This window comes from Myodes glareolus, chromosome 19 (assembly GCF_982192425.1).
Source record: "Myodes glareolus chromosome 19, mMyoGla1.1, whole genome shotgun sequence".
NCBI classification, from domain to species: domain Eukaryota; kingdom Metazoa; phylum Chordata; class Mammalia; order Rodentia; family Cricetidae; genus Myodes; species Myodes glareolus.
The window spans coordinates 64,939,464-64,959,057 of NC_142044.1; the positions used below are offsets into that span (position 1 = coordinate 64,939,464).

The window sequence follows — 19,594 nt, forward strand, 5'->3', positions numbered from 1 at the left end:
TGGCTTCTCCCACGTGTATTTTTGTAGCACATTGTTTTCTCTAGAGACTCACAACTTTGTTAAATAAGGCATACAAATCTTTCTTTCTTATTCTTTGGGGATCTTATGTGAGCATAGAGTGTTAATGAGAAAATCCACTCCTCATGTCTACCTCACCCATTCCTCCTCTATCCCTTCCCAGTTTTCCTCCCCATCCTCTTGTGCTAACTCCTGCTTTCTTTGTTTTCCCCAATGAGTTCATTGGTGCTGCCTGGAGGTGCAGGGTATATTAGAGTCTGATGGACACAACACCTTTCAGGGGCCACATTCCTAAGAAAATTACCCTTTCCCATAGTAGTCATCAATAGCCAACACCTCTCAGCAAGATGTCACTATGAGGGAGCTCTTCCCTGGTCCATGCTGGGATTTTCACTGGCTCCATCCTGTGTGAGTTTTCTGCATGTATTTCCAGTCACTGTGATGTTTGTGTACAGAGGTCCTGTGATGTCCAGCAAACACTCTTTCACTGTTGGTATTCACCACCCTGGCTCTACAATCTTCCTTTTCTGTTTTGCAATGATCCCTGAGCCTTGGCCTGTGTGCAGGTGTGATACATCTGTGCATTGAGAGCTGAATATTTCACGGTCTTATCTCTGCCCGATGAGCAGTTGTGGGTATCTCTGCTAATCATCATCTACTGTAGAAAGAAGTTTTTCTAACTCAGCTTGAAATATACACTAATAATTGGTATAAAGATGTGATCTGAATGGATATCTTATTACTGTGTGCAATTAACAAAATAACTATATTAGTCTCTTCCCTGGGGCCTAAGACTAAGGCACCTGGTTTGAGTTCATTTAAGCACCAGGGCTTAGTTCTGCCTTGTGGAGTGGGCCTTAGATGCAATCAGATCATGGACGGTTATTTCCATAACATTAGTGCCGCTGTTGCCCCATTGGCCAGCTCAAGATAAGGGTATTGAATACTTTCCCTCTTTATAGACTAGAACTTTCTAGCGCTATGAAAGCTATCCAGGAGGGATAAAGTTTCTGGATCCAAGCAAGTTTTATTCCCCAGTGTTTTATATTCTGTGGGGTTATCTTCACATAGTATTACCAGAAAGTTTTGCAGGATAGCCAAGAGCAAAATTATTAGTCTATAATATTTCAGAGGGCACATTGAACAATAAGTTTAAAAAATAAGCAATACTTCTGTCCAATAACCTGTGGATTCTGAGTGTGGTTTTGTCCTTCTTTATAGGGTACACCATTTAATTCCTTTTATACTTGCGTATGGATGTATTTCAGGAGGATTTAACAATAGAAGGCTTCCATATGTCATTTTCAAGATCTTTACTGTTAGTTGTCTCTTTCCATAGGACTCCTGTTTCCTACCCTCAAATCCTCTGCCCCCTTTAACCCTTCCTGTTCCATTGCTCTCTATTCCCAAACCATATGACCTGAATTCTGTCCCTGCTTTGCTTGAAGTCCTTCCGTGTCTCCTCTCTGTCTTTCTTCATTCTATGCAAACTCTAATTTAAATATCCACATCTAAAGTTTCATCTCTAGAAGACAGACAGGTTGCAGATGTCTTCCTGGGTCTGCATTACTTTATAAAAAGTTTGTTACAAAGTCTTCAATGTCAGAATGTATTATTTAGATTAAAGTAACAAAATTCTAGAAATCACAAAACATCAATATTCAGGATTCTTGGAACCCTGTAAAAGAAATAGAGTCACCAAGACACATGCTTCAAAAGGAATGGTCAACAGCAGCTTTGAAACATCTGTGAGAAGAGTCAGGGCTTAAAGGAAAGAATTTATTCTCCATGTATACAAGGATGAAGAATGTGGGCACTTGCAAAAGAGATGACAGGATCCTGACAAGTTTGGCCAACAGGAAATCCAATCCAAGAAAAGTAGAAAACAGCCCAGGGCTCCAGCCCTGGCTCCCCACGCAGGAGCAGCCAAACTCATAAGCACAAAGGAAGCCAGGTAGCCATGGAAAAACTGACTGGCAGATTTAAACAAAGCAGAAGCCCATGGTTCTCACAAGCCTTAACCCATCAAGGGATCTGGTGTAAGAGTCTCTCCTCTGTGTGCCAGGCTGGCTTTGAAGAAATCCACTTTGCCAGTTGTACTAGCTGCTTTTGTGTGTCAACTTGACACAAGCTGGAGTCATCAGAGAAGAAAGAGCCTCAGTTGAGGAAATGCCTCCATGATATCCAGCTATAAGGCACATTGTTAATTATCGATTGATGGGGTGGGTTCAGCCATGGTGATGCCACCCTTGGAAAATTGCATCCCACCCTTGCAAGAATGGCTGTCATCCAGCAAGGCTCCACTGTTGAAAGCAACAGCTGTCCAACTCAATGGACAAGGAGAAATCGAGTTGGTTCCTACATGGACCCTTCACCCAGATGTTCTAGCATCTTTGGGACAGAAGGGTCTCCACAAACTACCAAAAGGCAAATGCAAGCACTAAGCCAACTGCAAATTCTTTGATCTACCAGATATGCTAGGGCATTGGTGTCACAAAGTTTGTGGGAGTAACCAGCCAATATCTGGTATGATTTAATGTCCACTCCAAGACATAGAACCCATACCCCACACTGCTTTGTGACCAAGAACCAGACTAGACTTCCCAGGGACCTAAACGCTAAAACCAAATACTATTGTTATGGAAACAAACATAGTAATGAAATGACTCCTATTGACATTCCTCTGTACTCAAAGATCAGCGCCTTGCTCAGCCATCATCAGAGAAGCTTTTTCCTGCAGCAGACAGAAACAATTACAGAGACCCACAGCTGGATGGTGAACAAACTGAGAGACCTGGAAATACTCTGCCCTAAATAAGATGTCTCCATCAAATGTCTGCCTTAGGGCTCAGGGAACCCTGTGGGAAAGGAGGCAAAAAGAATGTAAGAGCCTGAGGTGGGAGAGGACATCAGGAAGACAAGGCCCTCTAACACAGCGGGAACACAGCTCCTGTGAGCTCACACAGACTGAAGCAGCAAGCACAGAGCCGGCATGGGTCTGTGCCAGGTCCTCTGCATCTGTACTATGGCTTCCAGTTCAGTCTTTGTATGGGATTCCTGAGTGTGACCACAAGTAGGTCTCTGGTTCTTGTGCCTGCTCTTAGGATCTTTTTCTTCTGTTTGCTTGTCTTGTCCAACTCTGGTGTGTTAGTTTTTGCTTTAAACTATTATATTTTATTTTGTTATTTTTTAAAAGAATAAAAACTCCGATGATTAATGGGGGAAAAAAAGAATGGTTGTCAGCAATAAAATAAACACCAGAGCCATCATTCTCTGCCAGTACATGCTTGACCAAGTGACCTTCACCTTTAAGGGAACAGATCCAAGCCAGTAACCTTCCCCAGAGCAGGTGTGAGGCAGAGACCCCACAGGAGCAAGTATGACAAAGAGAGGGAGCAACCTCCAAGGGAACAGGCCTGAGCCGGCAACCTCTGCCAAAGCAGGCCCAAGAGAGCAAGTAACCTCTGCAGGACAGGCCCAAGCTAGCAACCTCCATGGGAGCAAGTAGATGGAACAACCCCCGAGAGAGTATGCCTCAGCTAGTGACCTCGGTGGGCTCAGACCGGTGACTTCTGTGACAGCAGGACTGAGAGAGCAACTTGTGAGGAAACAGGACTGGGCCGGCAATCTCCACAAGACAAGACCTCCATGGGATCAGGCCCAAGTCAGTGACCTCCTAACTTCTGTTGGCATAGGCTCCAGCAAGTGACCTCTACAGGACCAGGCTAAAGCCAGCAACTTCTGCCAGAGTACATATGAGCCAGTGACCTCCACTGGAGCAGGCCCCAGCCATCAACCTCTGTCAGAACAGGCATCAACCAGAGACAACTGTAGGAGCAGGCCCCAGCCTGCAACCTCCATGGGAACATGCCCAAGCAAGCAACAACCTCTGGGATTGTAGAGCAACATCCAGTAGCACTGAGCACCTCTGGGAATGCCAAGTGACCTCTGGGGTTACAGGAATCACGGCCCTGACTCTGTCTCAAGAAGCAACCCTCTGAACCTTGGATCCACTGGCACCTGGAAGTGTGATCATGAGAGACACGGCCCCAACTACACCAATCAGAAGAAAGAATGGAAAGACGAGGTAAAAGCACACTCAACACCACAAAGAGCAACAACACCAACAAAAACTAGTGGCTCTAAAACAACAAACTTTAAACACCCCAATACAGATGAAGCAGAAGAAAATGACCTAAAAATTAATTTCAGGAGAATGTTTAAAGCTCTTAAAGAGGATATGAAAAATTCTCTCAAAGAAATGGAGGAAAAGACAAACAAAAAATTGGAAGAAATCAACAAATCCCTTAAAGAAAGTCAAGGAAAAGCAATCGAACAGGTGAAAGAAACAAATCAAAACTTGAAAACCAAAAGAGAGACAATAAATAAAACCAAACTGAGGAAATTCTGGGAACAGAAAACAAGGGAAAACAATCAGGAGCCACAAATGAAATCATAAACAGCAGAACACAAGAGATGGAAGAGAGAATCTCAAGTGTTAAAGATATGATAGAGGAAATAGACTCACCAGTCAGAGAAAACGTTAAATCTAACAAAAGCTTAACCCAAGGTATCCAGGAAATATGGGACACCATGAAAAGAACAAACCTAAGTATAATGGGGATAGAAGAAGTTGAAGTCCAACTCAAAAGCACAGAAAATCATAGAAGAAAACTTTCCAACCTAAAGGAAGAAAAGCTTAGAAAGATGCAAGAAGCTTACAGAACACAAAAATGGACTGGACCAAAAAGAAAAGTTCCCTTGCCACATAATAATCAAAATGCTAAATATACAGAATAAAGAAAGAATATAAGAACTGCAAGGAAAAAGGCCAAGTAACCTTTAAAAGCAAACTTATCAGAATTACACCTGACTTCTCAACCAAATGAATGAAAGCCAGAAGATCCTGGTCAAGTATTATGCAGACATTAAGAGAATATGGATGCCAGCCCGGACTGTTATACCCAGCAAGACTTTCAATCACCATAGATGGACAAAGCAAGATATTCCATGACAGAACAAGATTTAATCAACGTGTAGCCAAAACCCCAACCCTACACAAAGTATGAGAAGGAAAACTCCAACACAAGGAAGCTGGATATATCAACAAAAATAGAAATAATTGATGTCTCATAGCAGTAAATCCCAAAGAAGGAAAAAAAAGACACACAACAATGTTGGGAGAGTGGGTCCTTTCTTTATCCTGGCCATTCAGCTAGCTTATACCTGAAATAACCACACAGAAATTGTATTAATTAAATCGCTGCTTGGCCCATTATCTCTAGCCTCTTATTGATTAACTCTTACATCTTGATTTAGCCCATTTCTGTTAATCTATATAATACCACGTGGCAGTGGCCTACGGGGAAAGATTCTGCATGTCTGTCTCTGGCAGCTCCATGGTGGCTCTCTGTCTGCCCTTCTTCCCAGCATTCAGTTCTCTATACTCTGCCTACATAAGTGCTGCCCTATCAAAAGGCCAAGGCAGTTTCTTTATTCAACCAATGAAGCAACACATAGACAAAAGAACCTCCTATACCATTTCCCCTTTTTCTTTTTAAACAAAAATGAAGGCTTTAACTTTAACATAGTAAAATTACATATAACAAAACAGTTATCAAGCAAGAATTGCAGTTACAGTATTTATATCTACTGTATCTTTTAGCATAACTAAGGAAAAATATATCTATAAATGCTTCAACTCCATCAAAGACTCCAGAAGGAGATAATATTACTTAAGTAAACAGGAAGTGCATTATAAGCAACTTCCAAAACTCTAGAAATGACAGAGACATCTCGCTGCCTGGACATTCACCCAAAGTTTTTCTGTACTGCTGGGGCATCCATTTTCAGCCTACAGGCCCATAGTATCCAGCAAACATTTCCATGAAGCAGAAAATTTTAAAGACAGTTCAGTCACTTTCTTCTGTTTCCTTCAGAATGTCTCGCAGACTCTTTCATGAAGCAGGAACCCTGAAGGATCATCTCACCTTTAGGCAAGTTCAGAAGTCATCTCTATATGGGTACTGCATGTCCAGTGAATCAGTCCAGGCAAGAGCAGTTTCTTGCCCAAATGGCTAGCAAACTCAATAAGAAGCCTCTTCGATGCCCATCTTCTTGAAGTAGATTGGTGTTGCCAGGAGCAGGCATGTCTCATTGTCATAAAAAGCCCTAAGTTATTAAAACCTTTTAAATGCCATATTCTAAAGTCTTTGAAGGATATGAAGAATGTCTATCCATCTGAAATATATCTATACACATCTAGAAAATCTAACTAACATGACTACAAACTTGATTATCTATTAACCTATATTTCTTAGTCATACATTATATTTTTTAAATGAACTACACAATCATAACACCTCAATCAAGAGCAGAAATATACATAGAACAAGATTGACCTTAAATTTATATCAGTAAAGCAAAATTCATACCAATGCAAATTATTCATATACATATCACATCTCCATTTAAATGTAAAAGAACATTTATAAACAATATTTGGGAATATGGGAGCAGGTTTTTTCTCTCCAAACTGCTTTGTGCTGTATGGGAGCACTGTTAATGTGGTCTTTCATGGTATATCCTGTGTGCTAGGTTCATCTCAGTCAGCAGTTGAGTGAAGTAATTTTCTGAAGGTATTTATGGCAACCTTTCAGGAGGGTGTGGTCTATCATACCATATTGGTCTAGAAGCAATCCACAGGGTCTCATCCTCTGTGAAAACAAAAGAAGAACCGCTTTTCCAAAGCATCACATTCCTAGACTCAAATTTTGAAGTCATAATACCTTTATAATATACATGGTGGTTTAGCATAGCAGCCCACACAATGATGTGTCTCTCTCACTTAGCTCCTTCACAGACGAAAAACTTAAAGAAAACACAATAATATACAGAATCCAGACTCTCTGTGAATTTTTCATTTTTTCGTGGCTTATTTTTCTTTATTCTTTTAATCTATGAATAGCTGTACTCTGTCTCTTTAAAGACTTTACAATTTTTTAAAGCATTAACTTTATTTTATGGCTTTCTATACTCTTTTTCTCTCTCCCAAGCCTACATACGTTTATCTAATATTATGACCCATTTAGAGGCCTTTTATGTCTGAATCTGTCCTATTGCATTGTCTTTAGTTCTCTACTGTCTTGAAGAGCTTTTAAAATATTAAGCAGCTTGGTTGCAGCTACTCTGGGTGTTGGCTTCACCTCTCTCAAATTTCAAAATGATGGACATACCATTTCTGCTAGCTCTGGGACTGCCAGGTAGGAGCTACACTCAGCACTTTAACTCTGAGAATGAGCATGCAGCAAATAAACTCTTTTTTATCTGAGCTACAGCTAAATCTGGCATGCAGAGCACTCTGCGGCCTAGAAATATCTCTGTGTATGGCGGCAGGACTTCGCCATGCTCTCCTCCTGTACACACCTAGTAACCTGATCCCGCCATCTGCCCAGGCAGGGAGTGCCATGCCACAGGCACTGTCTCAGCCAGTTTCCTCCCAACCCTAGTGGGCACAGAAACACCAGAGGCCCACAAATGTCATTGAAATTCTTTATTGTTGGAGTTCGCGCTGGCAGCACAGCCCAGGAAGCAGCGTTTTAAAACTGCACAGCTTTTTTCCTGGTACGGCTGCTGAGTCAGGAAAATTTCTCTGCGGCACCTCTCCAGCAAAGAGTAAAAAGCTGTGTTAAACTATATTTGTGTCTACAATTCCTTTCCAAGTCCTGTCAGGTTTTACGTGGAGTCAGTTGAAGAATCTCCTACACCACAATAACATCACTACAAATGACAACTAAAATACAAGGAACTATCAATTAGTGGTCATTAATATCCCTTAATATAATTGGACCCAACTCACTTATAAAAGGGCACAGATTGGATACGAAAAAAGAATCCATCCTTCTGCTGCATACAAGAAACACACAACGACCTCAAAGACAGTCATCGCCTCAGTGTAAAGGGTTGGAAAAAAATTTCCAATTAAATAGATCTAAGAATCAAGCAGATATGGCTATCCTAATATCTAACAAAATAGACTTCAAACAACAATCAAACAAAAGAGACAAAAAAGGACATTTTGTATTAGTCACAGGAAAAATCCATCAAGAGGAAATCTCAGTACTGAACATCTATGCCCTCAAAACAAGTGCATCTTCATATATAAAAGCAACACTACTAAAGCTTAAATCACAATTAAACCCTACACACTAATAGTAGGAGACTTCAACACTACACTCAAATCACTGGTCAGGTCTGCCAGACAGAAAATAAACAGAAAAGGAAGGGAACTAACAGATGTCATGATGCAAATGGAATAAACAGACATCTATAAAATGTTCCATCCAAACATAAAAGAATATATCTTCTTCTCAGCACCTCATGAAATCTTCTAAAATTGACAAAATACAATGTAACAAAGCAAATCTCAACAGATACAAAAAAATTGGAATAACCCCATGTGTCTTGTCGGTTCAACATAGCTTAAAATAAGAATTCAGCAGCAACACTAATTTCAAAAATCTCACAAACAATGATGTGAGGTAGGAAACAGGAGCATTACGGGAAGAGACAACCAACAGTAAAGATCTTGAAAATGCCATATGAAAGCCTTCTATTGTTAAAGCCTCCTGAAATACATCCATACACACGTATAAAAGGAGTTAAACGGTACACTCTATAACAGGGAACAAAGCCTCATTCCAACTCCACAGGCTATCAGATAGAAGTACTAGTGCAAGACATGGGTTATTTTTTCCAGGCTGTTTGTCAGTGTTCCCTCTGAAATATTATAGACTTTGCTCTTGGCTATCCTGCAGAACTTGCTGGTAATACTATATGAAGATAACCACACAGAATATAAAAGACTGGGGAATCAAGCGTGCATGGATCCAGAAAATTTATTCCTACTGAATAGCTTTCATAGAGCTAGAAAGTTCTAGTCTATAACGTGGGAAAGTATTCAACACCCATACCCTGCTGTTAGCCCTGTAAACAACAGTAAGGCGTGAGCTGGCCAATTGGGGCAATAGTGGCACTAATGTTATGGGAATAACCATCCACGACCTGATTGCATCTAAGGCCCACACCACAATACAGAACTCAGCCCTGGTGATTAATTGAACTCAAACCAGGTGCCTTAGTCTTAGGCCCCAGGGAAGAGACTAATATAGGTATTCTGTTAATTGCACACAGTAATCCATTCAGTTCACATCTTTATACCAATTATTAGTGTATATTTCAAGCTGAGTTAGAAAAACTTCTTTCTACAGTAGAAGATGATTAGCAGAGACACCCACAACTGCTCATCGGGCAGAGAGAAGAGACCGTGAAGTATTCAGCTCTCAATGCACAGATGTATCACACCTGCACACAGGCCAAGGCTCAGGGATCATTGCAGAACAGGAAAGGAAGATTGGAGAGCCAGGGTGGTGAATATCAGCAGTGAAAGAATGTTTGCTGGACATGACAGGACCTTTCTACACAAATCATCAGAATGGCTGGAAACACATGCAGAAAATTCACACAGGACAAAGCCAGTGAAAATCCCAGCACGGACCAGGGAAGAGCTCCCTCATAGTGACATCTTGCTGAGAGGTGTTGGCTATTGATGACTACTATGAGAAAGGGTGATTTTCTTAGGAATGTGGCCCCTGAAAGGTGTTGTGTCCATTAGACTCTAATACACCCTGCACCTCCAGGCAGCACCAATGAACTCATTGGGGAAAACAAAGAAAGCAGGAGTTAGCACAAGAGGATGGGGAGGAAAACTGGGAAGGGATAGAGGAGGAAGGGTGAGGTAGACATGAGGAGTGGATTTTCTCATTAACACTGTATGCTCACATGAGATCCCCAAAGAGTAAGAAAGAAAGATTGGCATGCCTTATCTAACAAAGTTGTGAGTCTCTAGAGAAAACAATGTGCTACAAAAATACACGTGGGAGAAGCCAATATGTTATAAACCTGCTTTATTTAATTTATTACAAGAAAGCAAAGAACAGAGAAACATCACATGAGCACAGATTCCGTACATCATAGGACTTTTGATGTGTGTGATCACAGTTACTGCCAGGGAGGTTCACGACATAGAAGTTGGGGTTTTCTCAGGCCACTGGAAGCTAAAGGGAAGCTCCTGTTTAGGTGAGTAGGAGTCAGACAATGATTTCCAGAAGGAAAGGGGCAGAGAGACCCTTTCTCAGGCAGCCTCAGAGACAGAGTCAGGAGGCAGAGCTTGGAAACCTAAATAAAGCTTGCAGCACCAAACGTGAGTGACCTGTGATGTGAGGTCAGAGGATGACAATCAGAAGAGAGTATTGGGGACCCAGGGAGGGGACAGAGGGGAGCAGAGGACTCAGCTTCTCAGCCCTAACGAGAGAGCTGAGGGAGGAAGGCAGCAGGGACAGCACCAGAGCGTCTGGGGAGCAGACAAGCTCAGGCGACAGGGACTTCAGTGCCTGTAGCTCTTCCTGCTGGAGGAGGTGGTGGTGTACTTGATGGTGGAAGAGCTGCCACCAGAGGAGCTGAGGCCCCCGCTGATGCCTCTGCCACTGCCAGAACTGAAGCCACCTCCAAGGCCATGGCTGCTGCTGTAGGAGTAGCTGCTGCCTCCTCCCAGGCCCAGGCTGCTGCTGGCACCACCTGCACTGCCATAGCCGCTGGACATGGTGGACTGCACCACAGCTGTGAAGAGGGAAGAGGGGACGGGGACACTGTGAGCTCGCTCTGTCCAGCGAGTCAGGCACCAGGCAGGGGAAGGGGAGGCGGCAAGCGGTGTACTTACAGATGTTGACGGGTCCAACGCCTTCACCGTTCAGCCTAGAATAGGAACAGAGCAGATGAGAAGGTGAGACCTAGGGAGTCATGACCTCGGTCCTCCTGAACCCTCAGTGTGGTGACAGGTCACAGAGAATCCCTGGTAGAGTGGTCCCTGAAGGGAGCCATTGTGAACACAGCCAGTGCTCCCTCATGCTTTGCTCATGCCTGACATCATGGAGGTGTCCTCAGGCTGAAGGAGGGGGAGCACTCACCTGCACTCCTCTCCTTCAAGCAGCTTCCTGTAGGTGGCGATCTCCACATCAAGGGCCAGCTTGACATTCATGAGCTCCTGGTACTCCTTCAGCAGCCTGGCCATGTCCTGCTTGGCCTTCTGCAGGGCGTCCTCCAGCCCTTCCAACTTGCCCCTGGCATCCTTGAGGGCCATCTCCCCACGCTGCTCAGCTTCAGCAATGGCAGCCTGAAGGTTGGCACACTAGACACAGAAAGAGAGAAAAACAAACTTGTACTGTGCTTCTTTCCAGAGGGTGATCCCAACATCTTCTTGGTCTGTTTGTTTGTTTGTTTGTGTTTCAAGACCAGGTGTTCTGGAACTAGACCAGGCTGGCCTCGAACTCACAGAGATCCACATTCCTCTGTCTCCAAACTAATCCTAGGATTAAAGGCACGTGTAACTACCACCTGGTGAGCCCGAGATCTTTGCTCCCAGTGAACAGGAGGCTAGAGAACAGGAAATGAAGGGAGCATCTTGGTCTGTGCTACCTGCTTCTTGACGTGGTCGATCTCAGATCTCAGCCTCTGGATCATGCGGTTGATCTCAGCGATCTCCTGCTTGGTGTTGCGCAGGTCGTCCCCGTGTCTGCCCGCTGTGACCTGCAGCTCCTCGTACTGAAGACCAATAGAAAACAGGAGATTTATGTGAGTTTCAACCAGCAAAACCTAATTCACTTCTAACTGGACTGTATTATCCATGGTGCTATGACTTTTCCTCAGGAGAAGCTGCGGGAGAGCATGGACTACATACTTCTTTTGGGCACTGACAATGTTCTGTGGGACCTCATGAGGTCCTGTCATCCCAGAAGAGCTCAAGCTAAGGGCCTGTGGACCCATGGCAACTTTCCCTCTTCTTCTGGCTTCTGTTGATCCCTGGACTACAACTTCACTGCACAACGCAAGTGCAAGGTCCATTTGCTCTCACAAGATCCCAGGTTCTCCTTAGTAGATCTCTAGCTTCGAAGGGAATTGCAGTCTTATGGAACTCATTGGGTCCCAGTTTACTTCTTCAGGCTCCACCTAAATACTCACTTTCGTCTGGTACCAAGACTCAGCTTCAGCACGGCTCCTCTGAGCAATCTCCTCATATTGGGCCTTGACCTCAGCAATGATGCTGTCCAGATCCAGACTGCGATTGTTGTCCATGGAGAGGACCACAGAAGTGTCTGAGATGTGAGTTTGCATCTGAGACAGTTCCTACAGAACAGAGAGGCAACATCAGCTTTGGATGTAAGGATTACAGATGTTACCAACGCCAAACTCACACTGTGCACAGGGGCAATAAAGTGAATGGGGCAGATTGAAAGAGGGAGGACAGAGAGATAGACAGAGACAGATGTAGCTAGACAGACAGAGACAGGGAGAGATGGGAGCAACTTACTGCATCGTAGAGAACTCTCAGGAAGTTGATCTCATCTGTCAGACTGTCTGTCTTGGCTTGCAGTTCAACCTTATTCATGTAGGCAGCATCAACATCCTGACAAAAGAGTCAACAACATGGAATTGGGTTATTTCTCTTGCACAGCAATGTCTGCTCTGTCTCCCTGGCAACCATACTCTGCAATGGACCAGACATGCAAAGCATTCCTCTCCATCAGTAGAGAATCCCAGCAGCAGAGAAACTCAGTCAGCTCACCTTCTTCAGGGTCACAAATTCGTTCTCTGCTGCTGTGCGCTTGTTGATTTCGTCCTCATATCTACAAGAGGGAGGGGTCCGCACATTGTAGTCAGCAGGTAGATGGTCTCAAAGGCAGCCTTTGACCCACCACCCATTTCCATAAATGCAATATAACCAAATCCCACCACTGATGAATATTTTGTGTGATTGAATATTTTACTCCTTTTCTCTCCCTAGGCTCCTATTGCCCTCCATGGTGTTTGCTGTTAGCTGTTGATAACACTTGCTCATTTCATCTTCATGGCCTAACTATTTTAATTCATGGAGTCCATATCTGGGTTTGGGTCTTCATTGCCATGAACTCAGCAAACTGCATTCCTTTTTAAACTCACTTGTTCTTGTAGTCCTCCACTGTCTCCTGCATGCTCCTCAGCTCTGAGTCCAGGCGGCCCCTCTCCCCAGTGATGCTGTCCAGCTGCCTCCTGAGGTTGCTGATGTACTGCTCAAACAAAGGCTCCAGGTTCTGTCTCACGGTCTTGGTGCCCTGCTCCTGCAGCAGGGCCCACTTCGTTTCCAGGACCTTGTTCTGTTGCTCCAGGAAGCGCACCTGAAGGCACCGAGTGTGAGAAGTTTGGATTTCATTCTGCTGTGATCCCCTCATGAGTGTGACTCCTGCCTCAGGCTGTCTGCCTCAACCCATGCAGTGTAGACCCTGGCCCTGGACCTACAGGAACAATCCAGAGTGGACTTTCCTGGCCCTGGGCCTCACAGGCACAATAGAGAGCAGAGCTCCCAACACCATCCTTCTAAGTAAGGCAGAGCTCTCAGGCAGGACACAGGCAGCCTGGCAGTGACATGCTGGAGTGTGTTGCAGTTTAGTGTGGTTGTGATGGCTCCAAACTGCCCTGTAGAGATTCCTGCCTCAGTTCAGTCTTCTGTGATGTGAGGCCTGAGCTCATCTCAGTGCACTGGAATCAGATACCCTTATGTGGTACCCTCTGGAGGAGAGAAACTCTGACCCTGATTGTCAGCTGCTATCTAAGGGGGGAACAAAGTCAGAACAGACTCACCTAGAGGCAATGGCAGTGACTGAGCAAAGCCTAGAGCATCTTCCCTCCACTGTTGTCTTTGGCATTCACTCCGGAGCCTATACCTGCTTATCTGCCCTGGACAGAACCACATCTCACCTTGTCGATGAAGGAGGCAAACTTGTTGTTGAGGGTCTTGATCTGTTCGCGCTCCTCAGTCCTCACCCGCTGAATGGTTTGGTCGACTTGTATGTTGAGAGGAGTGAGGAGGCTCTGATTGATGGTGACCTCTTGGATGCCTCCAGGGGGGCACACGGGGAAACCAGCGGCCCCGTAGCCTCCACCAAAGCCAGCTCCACCACCAAAGCCAAAGCCACTGCCGGCTCCACCACCGAAACCAAAGCCACTGCCGGCTCCTCCTCCAAAGCCGAAGCCTCCTCCAACTCGGCTGCCATAGCCTCCTCCAATGCCACAGCTGCCCCCTCCGATGGAGATTCTCTTGGAGCTCCCCACACCATAGAGGCTTCTGCTGCCAAAGCCAGCTCCTCCACACACAGCCCCAGAGCCGCCGCTACCCCGGGAGCGGCACACAGACATACTGCTGAAGCCAGAGCGGTTGAGCCCAGGCGCTCTGGCTGAGTTGGCACTGAAGCCACGGTGGCTGGTTTGACTCCTGATGGTGGTTTTGGTAGACATGGTTCCTGGAGTTAGAAGTCTGTGAAGGGGAGAGAGTACAGGGCAGAGCTGAGCGGATGAGCGTGATGGTCTCTGGGCAGCTGCTTATATACAGTGTGGCTGGGCTGGGCTGGGTCCTGAAGGCGAGCTTGTATAGTGGGAAGGGCAGGGCTTTACTTGCAGTGAGGTCACACCTAAATCATTCAAAGATGTTATGAAATATCGAGGTTGCATTTTTAACTTCCTTTAGTCAGGGAAAATGCTCCAGCCTCCCGTTTTGACTCCATCTGAGTACAGTAAATCGGTTCTTCATTCACTGTATCTCAGTTAGTCACCGACTCCCTGTGTCTGCAGGTCCTGCTGAATGTGCTGACAGCCATCTTCTCTGGCTGCTCCTCTCTTCCACGGAGATACCTGAAACCAACTCATGTCTTATGGCAACAGAAAGAGTCTCATGGCAACAGAAAGATCGTCACTGACTTTCAGGGATTAGGACTATGAACTATAACCTGTTGCCCTTTAGATTTCATTTCAAACAGAGAAAAGTCAACCACATATTTGGCACACAATCCTCTCACCAGCTCTATGAATAAAAGTTCACAGCCAGGCTTATTGCTTTACTATTGCTTTCTTTTTCCCTCAGTTCACCTACCAATCCTGTATTTGTTAGTACATCTCCTACTATACGATTTCTTCAGTAATTAATTCAATGTTGTATCTAAAGGTTTGTCTTTTGTACATTTGTAGAAATTGATCATATGTCATATATACGTATGTTTGTATATTATTCAAGGGTCTGTAAAGATGTCTCCCAATGAATGGCACTTGCTACTCCTCTATAGGACCCGACTCTATGCCCCAGCATCTACATGGTGGGATACAACCATTCATAACCATCCATAACTCAGTCCTAGAATTATGCCATCTTCTGATCTCTGAGGGCACCAGACACACATGTGTTACATGTACTTACATTAATGAAAATAGTCCTATTCAAAAGTAAGACAAATATAACACAGAAATAATTGATTTTACTAACACCTTCCTAGTATTATTTTCAATATTTTAATGTTTAAATTTTTAAATACATTTAATTCTTGTTTCAAATCTGTCATAGATCTTAAATAGTTTAACAGAGTTTATAATTGTTCCATAATTTTTTCTCTTAATAACTTAAAAAGGAACGTGCATTGGCATTTTTCCTGAAGGAATGTCTGTGAACCCCTTGTGTGCCTGTTTCCCCTGGAGCCCAGAAGAGTGAGTCATTCCCCAGAAGGTTGTGAGCTGTGAGCCACCGTGTGGGAGCTGGGACTTGAACCCAAGCCCTCTGCAAGAGCAGACAGCGCTCTTTCCTGCTGAGCCGTCACTGTGGCCCCTCTCCTAACCTCTAGCTTGTTAAGGACTCCAGACTACTGTCCTTCCTAGTGTCTCAGCTGCTGCTTTTCTCCCTGATTGCTCCTGGCACTGCCTCTACCAGGCCACCGTGTCTGCGCCATCTTCCGTAGACTGGTATCACTCAAATCAGGAATCTCAAGGAGATCTGCTCAAGTCTGCCAGTGATGCTCCTTCCTCCCGCAAATCTTGTGGGTTTTTTTTCCATGATTGTTTTAACTATCCTGGGTTTTTCCTGGTTCCATACGAAACCAAAAGTTTTCCTGTCACAATCTGTGAAGAATTGTGTTGGATTATTGGTGGGATTGGATCGAGTCTGTACATTGCTTTGGTTAGGATGGCCTCTCTCACTTTATTAATCATACTTACCCACGAGCATGGGAGATCTCTCTATTGTCCTGTTGTCTTCTTCAATAGTTTAAACTTCTTAGCACACAAGTCTTTTAATTGCTGGGTTAAAGTTTTATGTATTTTGTGTTATTTGAGGCTATTTTGAGGTGTGCTGTTTTCCTGATTTCTTTCTCAGTCAGTTTGTCATTTGTACCTAGGAACGTTACTGACTTGTGAGTCAGTCTTGTATCCAGCTGCCTGCTGAAAGTGCACGTCATCTGAAGGAGTTTCCAGGGGGACTTTCATGTGCTCTGTCACACCACCTTCAAACGCAGATCCTTTAACTTCTTCCTTTCCAGTTTATACCCCTTGATCTTCTTCAGCCGTCTATTCACTCTAGTTGAGGTTCAAGTACTATATTGAATAGTCTGGAGAGAGTGGACACCCTTGTCTTATTCCTGACCTTAGTAGAGATGCTTTGGTTTTCTCTCCGTTTAAGTAGATGTTGGCTTTGAGCTTAATGTAAATTGCCTTTCTTATGTTCAGGTATGTGTCCTGTATTCATCAAATCTCCATGACTTTTATTTTGAACAGGTGTCAGATTGTGTCAAATGTCTTCTTTGCCTCTAAGGATGTGATCATGTAATTCTTATTTTTCAGTTTTTTTTAATCTGTTAGATTTAATTTGTCCTTTTATATAAGTTGAACCAGCTCTGCTGTCTGTGATAAGGCCTACTTGATCATGATGGGTGATGTTTTTGATGTGCTTTTCAATTTGATTTACAAGTACTTTATGAGAACTTTTGCATCTTTGTTCATTGGGGAAATTGGTCATAGTATATTGGTCACAGTCTATTGGTCATAGAATAAATAGAAATAGTTCTCTTTATTCGTGGGTTTGGATGTGCTTTGGATATCAGGGTAACTGTGGTCTTGCCGTTTGTTGCGCAGTTTCCTCTTTTTCTCCTAGAATGTTTGTACTTGCTGTTGTGCTTTCCCCAATGTTTTATGTAGGCACTTCATGCCATGGACTTGCCTCTCCGAACTGCCTTCATTATGTCCCACATGTTTGGCATGGTGTGTATTCAGTATCTTTTGATTCTAGAAATCTTTAATTCCTTCCTTAACTCCTTTTTAATTCATTAGTGAGTTTTTCAGTGTCCAATGAAATTGTAAGCTTCCTATATTTTTTGATGTTGTTGGTACCTAGTTTTAATCCATGGTTGTCAGATAGGATGCAGGGGTTATTTCTGTTTTCTTGTATCTGTTGGGACTTGATTTGTCTGCCTGAGTCAGCTTTGTAGAAAATTCTATGGGGTGCTGAGAAAAGGGATATTTTTTTTGTGTCTAGGTGAACTGAACTGTAAATATATTAGGTTCATTTGGTTAATAACTCTGTTAAGTACCATTTCTCTAGTAGGTTTTGTCCAGAGTGTTTTGTCCAGAGTCAAGTAATGAAGTCCCCCACTACCAATGTGTGAGGGTCAGTATGAGATTTCAGCTATAGAACTGTTCCTTTTACAAACTTGGGTGCTCAGTATTTGGTGCACAGGTGTTAAGAAATGCTTAGCAGAATCTATTTCTGTAAGAATTAAAGATTCATAAAAGAGGAAAGAAAAGGGGGGATGCCTCTCACAAAGTGAGAAAGAACAAAAAATGGTGAATGCCACACTCATCTGGCCTAACCTTAGCCAGTTAATATTTGTAATGTTTGCCTCCCATTTTATCAAAGACCTGCACAGCAATGCTGAAAAGACAAACCCATTATTTGGGAAGAAAACTGCCTTTGAAGCAACCCAAGTGGCTCCTTCTTTATTCATCATTCTTACCCACTGAGACATCTCTCCAGACCCTTGGATCCATCATTCATAGCAAGAATTTTGATCTTTGTTCAAGATCAACAGGCAAACAATTCACTGGAGCTAATTTTGAAATGAACACACAAGGTGCCATGATGGTTGTCCTTGCCCCAGCAGGGGCACTCTAACTCAGTCAAGTGCTTGTGATTATTTAAGAGATTTTGAGAATCTGGGACAGACCGTAGTGGTGCATACCCTTAATCCCAGCACTTGCAAGGCAAAAGCAGATGAATCTCTGATAGTTCCAGGCCAGCGTAGTCTAAAAATGAGGTCCAGGACAGCCAAGACGGTTACACTTAGAAACCCTGTCTCAAAATAACAACAACAACAACAAAATAGAATTTAGAATGTTTTCAGATGGTGTCATAGATATTCATAGCACACCACCTCAGAATATCAAGCCTCATACTGAGGAATTATGATACTTTACCATTCCTTCTTATGGGTTGGCTGACTCCAAATTGTCCAGATACACAAAACAATAGCAATGCCTGCAGGTTCTGTCTTGTTGTAACCTGAATCAAGCCCAGTCATCTACAGCATTTTAGGGGCTGCCCCAAATGGAAACAGTAGGCTCAGATCAGCCCTTTCCTTGTGTCTGTACTTAGTCATATGCCCAGAGTTGAGTCATGGACCTCTGTGTTCACCAAGGAGATCTTTTCACAAATGGTGGTATGAGGTACTACAAACCATTGACATCTTACAGGCAACCGTTCCTCACTTAGAACCTCACGAATTCAATTTGGTTATGACTCAGACTTTATATGAGGTCCTGAGGGTGAGCTTATCAGGTGGTCTTGTCCTCTAGCTAGACATTTAATGTTTTTTAATAGCGGAAAATAGTGTACACATAGTATAGAATTCTCCTCTGTATAGAGTACAGGGTGCGGCTAAACGACACACTTGTATCTAATCACAGGACACTTCTATGATTTCCAAAGAAGCCTCAAACTGGTTAGAAGTTTCTCCTAGATGCCCCCTGCTCCCCATGCTTGTAAACTACCCATTTTCCATCCTGACTATGAACTGTCTTAACCTGGGCATTCACACACAAGTGGAATAAAATGTGGTACCTTTGAAAAAAGAATTGCAACGTTCTCCTGTGGACTTTTCCTTGAATGAGTATGTAGTGGCCTTCTTTATCTCTTCTGATTTGTCTTGGTTTAAAGTCTGTTTTGCAATACATTAAAATGGCTACATTAGCTTGTTTTTTTGTATGTCCATTTAATAAGAATATCTTTTTCCGCCTCTGTACTCTGAGGTGATGTCTGTCCTTGATGTTAAAGTGTTTCTCTAATGCACCAGAAGGATGGAGCCTGTTTCTGCATCCATTCAGCGTCCCTTATTGGGGATTTGATGTTGAGAGTTATCTGTAGGTAGTGAGTTTTTGATTCATGTTGTTCGGCTGTGTGTGTTACTTGTGGTATCTCTCTCTCTCTCTCTCTCTCTCTCTCTCTCTCTCTCTGTGTGTGTGTGTGTGTGTGTGTGTGTGTTTCCCCTCTTTTGATTTGCCAGTTTAAGATTATCCCCTGTGATTTCTGGGATGTAGTTAAACTCTTTAGATTGGAGTTTGCCTTCTAGTGCCTTCTGTAGGGCTTGATTTGTAGATAGGTATTGCTTCAATTTGGTTT

At 43.5% G+C, this 19,594-nt stretch overlaps 1 protein-coding gene across 1 annotated transcript; it reads right to left on the minus strand.

Annotated features, from left to right (window-relative positions):
- Positions 1–9,966: 9,966 nt before the first annotated feature.
- LOC148119037 (keratin, type II cytoskeletal 6A-like) lies at positions 9,967–14,458 on the minus strand. The gene is made up of 9 exons (XM_087899327.1): positions 13,867–14,458; positions 13,072–13,286; positions 12,698–12,758; positions 12,443–12,538; positions 12,094–12,258; positions 11,551–11,676; positions 11,043–11,263; positions 10,796–10,830; positions 9,967–10,695 (listed from the first exon to the last, which is right to left on the minus strand). The coding sequence occupies exons 1-9, from the start codon at positions 14,401–14,403 to the stop codon at positions 10,463–10,465; spliced, it is 1,689 nt and encodes a 562-aa protein (XP_087755453.1). The 5' UTR covers positions 14,404–14,458; the 3' UTR covers positions 9,967–10,462.
- Between the last annotated feature and the right edge of the window lie 5,136 nt (positions 14,459–19,594).